At 31.4% G+C, this 12,045-nt stretch overlaps 1 protein-coding gene across 1 annotated transcript in view; it reads right to left on the bottom strand.

Annotated features, from left to right (window-relative positions):
- LOC113509845 (uncharacterized) overlaps positions 1-11,650 on the bottom strand; it is a 230,012-nt gene extending 218,362 nt beyond the window's left edge. Inside the window, exon 1 of the mRNA XM_052899220.1 lies at positions 11,389-11,650. Coding sequence (XP_052755180.1) covers positions 11,389-11,544 — 156 coding nt within the window. The 5' untranslated portion in view covers positions 11,545-11,650. The remainder of the gene's footprint in view (positions 1-11,388) is intronic.
- Between the last annotated feature and the right edge of the window lie 395 nt (positions 11,651-12,045).

The following is a 12,045-nucleotide window of genomic DNA, read 5'->3' as shown; positions in this document are numbered from 1 at the left end:
GCTCCGATATTGTTTAGCTATATGGTTTCCATAATAAGATTTCTTTCTTTTAAACTGATCTTTTAAAACATATTCCATCGTTTCCATAAGTAGGCAATTGAGCCAAAAATTCTTAACCGAAAACAATGCCGAAATCGATGATAATAATAAAATACCTATTGTATTTTACCGTACCTACTTAAAGTATTTTAATTTCAACGAATTTTTTTCAATGTCACAGTTATCACGATTTATGCTATCTTGTATACATATATACCTATATAATTGTATATAACATATATGAAATGAAATTCATAGCTATTCTTCGTTTTTGTTTTATCCAACATTAGTTATATTTGCTTATTTTGCTATCTAAACGAACACAAGTAAAATTCTCTTCCAAATATTTTTGATAAGCTAAAACTAACCGTATTAATATGATTTATAAGCGTTTTAATAGGATTGTAATTTGAACGGATCTGCTTTCAATGTACCATGTTTTTGCTTTTAATTTACTGGGTACAGAGGAATAACACCTGAGTCCCCAAAAATGGCAACGCATGGGGCGTATCACGGGGAAAACAGTATACTCTGTTATGTGGCGACGGCCACTTTCCATCAGGTAGGCCGTCAGCTTATTTGCCATCCTAAGTTGCATAAAAAAAATTATTGCATCTAATTGGCAAAAAAGATATTTGTTCATTACTATAAAAATCTTCAAAGAAAATATTTAGTTTTACGTACCGTATAGATTCTATGTTGTTTGTTGAGTTCTAGATAAACTGGTTACAGGGCAGTTGGAAAGCGTCCCACGCTATTGCTGGGATGTTTTCACTTCCACGTCTAATTATGAAGCAGAACTGTTATATTACCTTTCATCTTAAAATTTACAACCGACTTCATAAAAAAGGAAATTCTCAATTCGGTTGTATTTTTCTTTTGTTCGTTACCTCATAACTATGTCAGTTATAAACCGATTTTCAAAATTCTTTTTTATTTGCAAGGATATACATATAGATTAGTTTCATAGAAATTTTATCAAAATCAGTTTATTGGTTTAGTTTTTAAATCAAGATAACTTGTTTTTCCACAATTGAAGTCGATATTTTGTGAAATGCAATCATAAATTATGTTGAATAAATTACAAATACGTCATTGGAAGTAAATTATCCGTGTAATGATTTGTCTACTTTAATAAAATTCTAATGGCAAAGACAGTATTTTTGTTAATTAAAGAATTAATACATAACACAACTCGAGAAGTTACAATAAAATTGCTCGCAACAACAATTGCCGAGTAAGAAATGAATTATCGTAAAATATTGTTAAAACTTTTAATACTAAACACTCGTAAATCAGATCGAACCTTTAAATTTATCAACTCGTATAAATAAAATTCTAGTGGCAAAAATATAATACAAAATTATACAATAAAAATGACAATCAGTACATATATATATTGCGTTGAAAAAGGCACTAGTAATGTTAAATTCGAGTAGATATAAGGGTCATTATTACTTTTGATAAACCCGAGAACCTTTATATTTACTATGATAAGATATATAATACTATCATTTATGTCGACTCTTCTTATATTTTTATAAGTTTTTATCACATCTAATAAAACTATCATAAAAACTAACACCTAAAATCTATAGAAAAGTGCCAACAAAAATTTTAAGAGATAAGTCCGCTTTCTCTTGTATTGGCCGTGCACACTCTGTTCATGAGTAGCCAAAGGGCTCCCTCCACTCTCCACCGACCTACTTTCCGCTATGGCCCTGCGATGTTTGCGGTGCAGAGCACTTGCACAACTATGAGTGACATCAGCTGGATGACACTGATGACCGAGCCATTGCTATTTTTATATTGGTAACTACAAAAAGTGAAGTCCATATCAAATGTTTTGTATTAGGTAAATTAGATTATACACAGAGAAGTAATTATACTAAAAAAGAGACTCCGTGTCTCCATAATTAAAAACTATGCACAAAAATAATGAATAGAGATAATTATTATTACTACTTATCCTATAAAAATTATAAATGTATAAGTATGTTAAAAAAATATTTGGATTTTTACTCATTCAGTGCTTAAACATAGAAATTTTATTTTTAGACCATATTCTGAGTAAACTTAGAATACTCAAAGCTACAGAGTACAGCTAGTAAAATTGTAAAAATATTAATTACTTTACTATAAGGTACTTCACCTCATACACCATACAATTTATGGATAGAAAATATCTTTAAAAATTCTATTCCAGAAATGAAGATCTATGATATATATGACGATGAGTGAATTTGCCGTAATATTATTTTAAATTTTATAGTTTTTTAATAGTAAATTAAGAATATCAAAGACAATTTTAAATAAATATTTATAATAAATTAGTTTTGTTGATAAACTTTATGAAGAAAGTACTAATAACAATATTTATTTCAAACGAAAAGCCAGTTTATTGTGCTATATTCTACCATCTTTTCTGTTACCAGGATATTACGCTATATCTGTTTCATTCTAGTCTAGACAAAGAGCTAATAAAGTTTGTACCGAACCAGTCTCAGAGTTCTATATTTCTATGTATTATACAAATAACCTATTAATATTAGACATCTGTTCTACCAACGGCTCGTTTTAACTGTTGTTTAAAAGTTAAAGTATGTTTAGTAATCATAATTGATAGCTATCTTAAAAGTCTACTACCAATAAAAGTACAATTAATTTTAAGCAAAAATTTAGAACTTTCTATATTAACTGCAGGACATGCAATGTTAGTATAAGATACAAATTTATTTATATCGACAGTTTCCTTAGGGAAAAATGATCAGTTTCATTAGTAAAACAATCCCTTAGAAGGGCATTAATGATTTAGATTACACTCTATGAGGGTAGAACAAAATATATTCCACAGTAATATTTTAAAATAAATATAGTACGTAACTACTCGTAGTTGTAACAATTCAGGTGTTTATGAATATGATGAAATGCACAATTATTTTATCTATTCGGTTCAATAAGTTATCTATACTGTATTGGCAATCATATGTACGTACATACACAAAATACGATAATATTATGATTTGTTAATCTTGATTGTTCAAGTAAATATTGACGCAATCTTGAAATGAAGAATCGTGATACTAAAGATAAAAGTTTATATTGGCAAATATGTAACACTATTAAAATTATTGTATATTAATTTTAGAATCTTATTACAAAAATATAAATAATAGACAATAGGACTAAACCTATCTCTGTACCACTTGCATTTCTGCCAACAGTTGTACTTGTATGGTTGTATTTCGATTTGAACAGTGAGTTTGGGAGTGAAGTTATAAGTTACAGAGGACAAATACCTTACTCTCCAGGAAAGACAACGCATGGGGCGTTCTCCAAAGGCATTACTGTATATTTTTCTATGTACATGAACTGATTCATGTTTTTAGACGAAGGATAACACTTTTCATGACACAGACCGCGATTTGTATCGCATTAAAAACTGCATAAAAAAATATAAAATAGTGTTAGCATTTGATATCCAAAGCACGTATCAATTTGAAGCGAAATGTAGAGGTAATATAAATAAATTACGTAGATATAAGTACCGTATATACATTATAGTTAGTAAGGTATGCTTTTGTGGAAGTTGATCTGGCGTTTCTCACTCGGTGGGAGAGCACACCGTTGCAATGGTACAAAGATATGTCGGCTATTTATAGGCGGGCGATGCAGGCACGCGGCGCGCAGCGCATCGCACTATGAATTGCCTTTGTCGTGTCTTTCGATTTTAAATGTTTTGCAGGTATTTTGATCCTAGCGTCTACAGTTCCGTGATCCATTTGTAGGTATATAATTTAATGTTAATTATTTTTTTAGTATTTGTTACAAAGTGTTCGTTCTCAGTTCGCGATTCATTTATTTTTCGTGGCTATGTTATGGAATTATTTTACCAATTGTAAATCGTTTCGAAATCAATAGGAAAAAATGACATTTTTCTTTGTGGAAAAAAGCTACTTATTATAAAGAAAAGACTACTTAAAATATACAAAATATACTTATTTGTTTAAGTACAGTTACTGTTGATGTAGGTACCTACCTACAATGTTAATAGTTTATGTATATCTTACTCATATAATAAAAATATAATGTAACCATTTCTATACGTGGGAGATGTTTAAGAAAAATTTATATAAGGGATCTTTTTTACAAATTTTATCTGCCTATATGTTTATTCCGGAATTACACAAAAACTACTACAACAAATTAGATGCGGTTTTCACAGTTGTGTTCCTAAAGGTCTAACTTAAAATCTAGTGTATGTTTTAACTTGATACGTCATCATAAAGTGGTCTATTTAATTCGATATCTGTTTCTGAAATTCATGCGTACGAAGTAGTAAGGAACTACTTATTTAATACATATAAAAACTTAATTGATGTTCTAATTTTAATTTAAATACAGCTAATAAATTAGAGAACTGATTAATCTAAATAGTCAAGTGTTCGAATATTTGAATTATTTATTATGTAAATTATGAACATAATTTGTATCGCGTGAACGGTGACGTAACTAGACAGTGGAAATTGTGTAGCTAATTTATAATAGTTACAATACTGACAACCCGACGAACTGACGACTAATTACTAGTAGATTATCAACCCCAATTAACTGTAAAATTGGAAAACCTCCAAACTAAATTTGTCTTTAGAATTTCAAGTGAAAGTATCTACATAGCAAAGTATCTACTTGCTTTTATATTGCCACTGAATTTAATATAATATATCTATAATAATACAGTTTTGTAGACCTGATAATTATAGTCTAAGCTCTCGCCGCTGACTTATGCAGGTATAATATTTTTTAATGAAACTTGGATTAAATTAAAGATGAGCTAAAATATAATACAATGCACCCGAGATACCAGTTCTTAGTTAGCCGCAATCAAAATAATTTTGCGTGATAATATCATAACTTAGTACTTAAATCAACATATAAAACACTTTCCATTACGTCAATAATTTATTATGTAATTTAGTACGCAGGAAAATTAAAAAAAAGCGTCTTTGTAGACAAGTTCATTGTTTTATTTACCGTGTTTCTTTAGATACGGAGCTCAAAGCGAAAGGAAACCCGACGAATAAATAGATGAAAATTGTGTGAAAAATGACATGCGTAGGAGGAAATTGAAGACAGAGACGATGGCTGATAGGGAAGGGGAAATATACTACGCGACCCTAAATGATGAGACAAGGCCATTGTGATAATGATACTGGTACGTTCATTATGTAAGTAAATGGTAATGTAAAACTAAACAATTATAGATATTTACGTAACTCGCTCGGGTAGATCTGAGAAATCATTTTAATGTTATGTAAAGATCTCGTATCATGACACCACTCCTTTCATCCCTACAATGTTGTAAGAGACAACTAAGTAATTGTTCACACAGACCGGCTCAGAGTAGACGACAGATTTTGATCACGTCCTTCCATAATTTCCATTAATGAAATCGGGAGCATTGTGGAAGTTCTGATAGTAATAGTGGTGGTCAATCTTCAAGTGTTAGCAGTCACACACATACTAATGTTAACGGAATTAAACAAAATAATTCTAATCAAATAATCAGTGCAAAAAAAAGAAAAATTCGAGATAAAACCCTACCCCTATACCAAGTCGCCTGGTTAACTTCATAATAGTAGGTGTAGTAGTGATGTCCTTTAATGGGAAGTGACATGTGCCCAGTATTTAATTGCAAATTAATTGCTAAAATACTATTTCAATATTTCTAATATTAGTAATTAGAAAATGAAGCTAAAACAGTAAACAATTTCGATTAGAAATAATAATGTAAATCGGTTAAAAAATTGTGAATATATAGAAAAAAAGTTAAATTGAAAAATATTCTTTTTTTTTGTAGTCGAACAAAACACTGTCAAATCGCGCGGTGTATGTCACTATAGTAGGTAATACCAATAACAGGTTTTTAAAATATGTCCACACCTGTTTTGTAGAATGACACTTCGGAATATTTATGTTCTAAAAGAAAACGAAATGTTAATAATAAAACACCGTATGCTATAGAGGCTAAAATGACTTCTTTTTTATTTAAGACAAAATTTCTCGTGTCTGTTTGTTTCTTTATCCTTGTGCCACAAAGGATGTAGAAAGCTTAAAATTATCCACTATGAAAGCTTATGGAGTAGTTTATACTGTATGGCTAAAATGATGATGACGAACTTAAAATAAGAATTGAAATTAATAATATAACATAAAAATTCAATTTAATTCTGTTGTATTTTATACACAATATCTTGAACAAATCTACAGATAATAAGAATAAGAAAAAAATATTTGAATCAATAAATGAAATAATGAATGTCAAAGGCACCCACTTACAAACGAGCCCAACTAACTGCTTCGTTTGAATTAATTAATATTGAAGTTTTGTTAACTTACACAACTTAATTATTCGACGATATTGTAGAATCCTATATACATATCACATGGCATCATATTTGAAAATAACATGAAACCAAAGAAAGAGAATTGGTTAAATGTGTATAGAATACTAGAAAAATATCTATCTATAAAATAAGATATTAAATTAATGATTTATTTGATAAAAATTGATTAAAACAAATACCTTTATATTTGTAAATAATATCTAGGTAATTAAATTTATTCGAATAAATCTAATTTATAAATCTATATGCGGCCGTACCAACTCGTGGTTTCTAACAATAGCGAGTCATAAATATACAAAAGAAGAAAGAGAAAGTAGCGTAGCGCACAAAAGGGCCTGTTATGTAGTAGGTACTTTCTTGTCTTTATTGCCTGCATTAAAATTATACGTTCACGTTATGTTTTTTAAACTTTAGAGTTCCGCACAAAATAGCACAAATGAACCCTAATGGTTCGACTTCGTCCGTTTGTGGCAGTCACAGAACTGTAACATCAGCAACTATTAATGCTATCGATTTGAAGTTTTTAATAGTTTTAGATAGTTTTGACCCACTCTTATTACAAAGGAAATATTATTGGGTCTAATTTAAAAAAAAAATAGTATTTTTCCACAATTCCGGGTAAAAATTTATCTCTTAGAAAAATAGAATAGTTTGGAGAAATTTTCGGGGGAAAAAATTTTCACGGAAAATTAGGTAATTTAGATTTTAATTTTAGTGCTTGTATAATTTTAACGAAAAATACAGTTTAGGAAGATATTAAAAATCGAATCTGGCAACCCTGGAAACGATGCGTACAGCGGCAGTCGGTGCATCGAACGCGGTGAGAGCGGGGTCGACGACCTCACTGCCATGTGCATACGGCTTGTTCACTTTATACCTAATCACAACCAGATATAAATCTCCAATCTAAGGCAAATGTCTTGCGACTTGACTAATCTATCAATGGACAGCAAAAACTATTTATTGGATTTAGAAACTTAAAATTTCGCTGCTAGATTGATTACACGGATATATCTAACAAGACTAAGGAAAATAGTACACTGGCAAAATATATATAATATACAGTATTTCCTTTATGAAATGGATTGACAAATTTGATGGGAAACGACAAACATTGCACATACTTAATATACACATGAAGGGCTTCACTGGATAAATATACTGTGATATCCATAGCACACTACATATGTCGCAATTCTTGATTATGCCTCTATATACCATTAAACCCAAATACAAAATACAGAAAAAAAATCTATATAAAATAACAATAAAAGACATAACAGTAAACTTTATTACTGCGGGAATTACTTAGGGATATTCATTCTTTAGGTATAATATCGTAATACTTTGCCTTTGTTTTAGCATGTAAACTGGTTTTGTATAGTGGAGACACCAATTTTTTTTTTTCGTTCTTTCTTAATAATAATTTAATAAAAAAAAACCAGTCACAATGTATAAAGCGCAATAATAACTTTAAAAGCAAAAAAATATTTGTGGCATTTCGAGGCAGGCACGGCTTCGTCATTTGAATATTCAACAATAATTTTTAATCAAGAATGTGAAACTGGAAATTTAAAGGTCAGTTAGTAGATACTAGATACAATTTTTTCTGAAGAAACTGAAAAGCTGACAGAATATTCGTCAGCCGTAATAATAAATTACAATTAAAATCTTCTAAGAATATATATATATATATATATATATATATATATATATATATATATATATATATATATATATATATATATATATATATATATATATATATATATATAAATATTAAAGAGGTTTACAAAAAAAAAAAAAAAAAGCATTTTAAAATGCTTTTTTTTATTTTTTGGATTAATCCATAACTTTTTGTGTAGTTTACGAATAATATAAAATGTAGTGTTATAAAATATGTGTATATATGTGTATTTATATATATCGTTGTTATATGAAATGATTTACTGTTACTGCTACTATATATATTAATATACTTACACAAAAAAAAGTAAAGCTCTTTTGTAAACGGTTTAAAAAGTAAGTATGTCTTTTTAAAAAACACAAATTTAAAAGGTAAAATAAAGAATTGATCGTAAGTACTTGGCCAAATACAAAAATCAATCAATTTTTACGGACTAGGAATCAAAAAAGAAACTCTATGATAAGGAAAATTTAAATTACAAGGATTTTAATATTTTATCTAACCGAAACTTATTACCTTTTAACATTATTTTGTAAAGCGAAATTAATGTTAAATATTATTATTAATTAAAATTTTAGACTCTTGTCTTTCATTAAGCGGTGACCTTATAAACGGGAACACGACATAACTCCAGCTAACTGATGCCGAATTTCATAATTCTAGGGTATGGGGTTTGTAAATAGGTCCCAGGCTACGAGCCCTTTCTAACTGTCCGGGGGCCTTTACCTCCTCCCTTCTAGTCCTTCCCCCGCCGTTAGTCATCCGTACAACAAAATTTATTAGAGAATAACATGACACATACTTGGTTCATTATTCAATAGGTATATTACATAATTACTCGGATTCTATTATATTACATCAATGAATTCTAGTTTAGAAAATTAATTTACTTCACAGAAAGCTTAAGAACAAAAATTTGCTGTTTATTCTTTGTATTCTGTTAGGTCGACCTCCACATTGTCCCCCTGAAAACTATCATAGTTAATAATAGTTGAATTCGTCACGGTGTGCCAACTAACCTATTTCATCCTCATCTATCTTCCCTCACTCGTGACCAGTGTAAACCGATAGCCCAGGCGGGGTTTCTATTCCATTGGCGATGGGGAGAAAGGGATTGTTAGTATATGTTTATAAAATGGGTGTCTAAAAGCTCTTGTTACTAGCAATATACCTTATTAAATCGAAATCCACGTGGATTCCCCAGGAAATCATCGTAGTTAATTCTTGTTGAATTTGTCACGATGGGCCTGCTTTCATCCTCACCTATCATCCTTTATTAGTGCCCTGCCAGCGTATACCAATAGCGCAGGTGGAGTTACTATACCATTCCCACGCATTAAAAAACCTGACGAATTTGTCACAATGGAAATAATTGTAGGATGTAATGGTATTGACAAACGCAACTTCTATAAATAAAATTTGGCAGCGATTGTTCGTGAACAAATCGTCATCTGCGCAGGCTTTTAAAACCCTTATGTGACCCTTCCACGAAACGGAGCTCAAAGAAAATTAAACAGTTTTATTTAACTATTAGCAATCAATAGATAGGTACCGGGGGAAAAATGTTTAGTAATGAGACACTATCAGGCCCACTGCTAGCATTATACCCTAACAAGTCGATCTCCACGCGGTTCCCCCTTGAAACAATCGAAATTAATTTTTGATGAATTCATAACGATGGACTAACTGACCTGCTTTATCCTCATGTATTATACCTCACTAGTGCCCCGCCAGCGTACACTGATAGCGCAGATGGAATTACCATTCCATATTCATCATTAAAAAAAAGATAGGTACATAAAGGATATATACATACATAAATATCTGTCACGCCTGTCTCCCATTAGGGTAGGCAGAAACAATGAAACGCCAAATGCTTCGATTCAAACAAACCTCTTTCGCTTCTTCCACATTCATCAATCTTTTCATACACGCTCGCCGGTTACGGGAGGATATAAAATAAGGGATATATAATATGCCTACATACATAGATATAAGCACCTACGTATACAATTTACATGTAAAGAAGTTGGGCAAAAGCCACGAGTGCCGCGACATTGAAATCATATTTATTCCAAAGTTTGGCTTCGCGAACCAGTGGGAATGTGGAGTGTAGCCAATAATACCTACAGCTAATTGATTAAACTAGGTAGGTATAGTTTCTACCTATCTCCATCTTTCCAGAAGGAGAGGGTTATTAGTAATAAGGATTAGCTGTCCCATTGCTAGCAATATATCCTATCAGGGCGACCTCCACACAGTCACTCCTGGAAGCCAGCGTGTCTAAATTATTACAATAGATCAATTTGCCTGATTTCATTCTCACCTACTATTCCTTATTGGTATTCCGCCAGCGTAAATGATAATAAAACGGTAACCCGCCTGGTCTATCGATATATGCTGACGGCTGCACTTGTGAGGGATGATAAGTGAGGACAAAGTTGGGTCAGTTGACCAATCGTAATTAATGAATTTTTTAATGGGTAAAGATGAAATGGTAACCCCGCCTGCGCTATAAGCTGGTGGAGTGCCAGTGAAAGGTGACAGGTGAGAATGAAGGCAGGTCCGTTGGCTATTGTGACCAAATTGAACAACAATTAACCACTATGGTTTCCAGGGGAAACCGCGTGGAGGTCGACCTAATAGGAAGTATTCCTAGAAATGGGGCTGTTAAATCTCATTACTAACAATACCTTTCCCCCTGAGAAATCCATTAGGCATCAGACGATGGCTTCCAGAGGCTATACCTATTGCTATTATTGGTATTACGAATTTCCATTACTAATAATCCTCTCTGCAAAGATATAGTAACCGTTCCATTATCAAACATTAAAATTCTTTTTTCAATTGCGTTTGTTATTTAATTCTACACTGTTAGTAGTGGGGTGGCGATCCTTTTGCTAGCAATTAATATACTCATTAGGTCGATATCCACGCCGTTCCTCCCGGAAAACATTGTGGTAATGGAAGAAGGCTGGTGAATTGTAACTGACATCGCACCATCCTCACCTATCATCACTTACTGTTACTTACAGAAGTATGAACAAATTAAACAAATTTCTGCGAATTATAGGTTAAGATAACATATCTATCTATGTATACTCCCTCCGCCCGGCTTACAGGACCGCTATCCGACTTACAGGGTCGCTATTTGTTTTATAATTGATATAAGCTAAATAAGTGTTCATTTATATGATGTATGAATTAAACTCTTAATAAATTACGTCAATTCCTTCTATAGAGTCGAAATTTTACCTGAAGTTCCTTATTCTTGTTATCTTTCAGTGAAGCTGCCCTGATAACACCAGCTTTCCAACCCCATTCGGAAACTTTATTCACGTTAATTTTCGTCACACCACTCACAGAGAGAAATCGTTTGCCAACTAAATCTTCACGGTATTTATAGGCCATAACGAACTACACAATCACATTATTCACTTTAAAAACTATCACAAACGTCAAGAAACCCAGCGGATCGAAACACTAACACGTCGCACTACCCGTTGAGCGAAGGGAAACTACGTGGAAAATACAAAAAAAAATTCATTGCGGACCGTACATTATATACGACTAGATAAAAAAGAACCTCACAATGCTTTAGTATTGTAACCACCAAAATGACTGCGTAATTTTATAGTATTATAGCTAGCAACGTTATAAACTAACAAAATGAAAAAGGTTACAAAACCCCTATTTCCGTATAGCTGATGTAGGCAACTCAAAATAATCGGATCATAAACTGGTTACAACTTCGACGTAGTCTACGTTAAAGTTCTATAAAATGTTGATAGATGGCACTGTTTAAGAATTGAATAACATTTATTCTCAAACTTTAAAGAATTAAAATATAGTATTTATATAAGACAAACAATTACTTTCCTAATTTACGTAGTTGTTACTTAATTTTTTTTC

The sequence above is a fragment of the Galleria mellonella genome, unplaced genomic scaffold (assembly GCF_026898425.1).
Source record: "Galleria mellonella isolate WM207_F2 unplaced genomic scaffold, CSIRO_AGI_GalMel_v1 utg57, whole genome shotgun sequence".
NCBI classification, from domain to species: domain Eukaryota; kingdom Metazoa; phylum Arthropoda; class Insecta; order Lepidoptera; family Pyralidae; genus Galleria; species Galleria mellonella.
The sequence above is the reverse complement of the archived record's forward strand: the minus strand, read 5'-3'. Positions and strand labels throughout refer to the sequence as shown.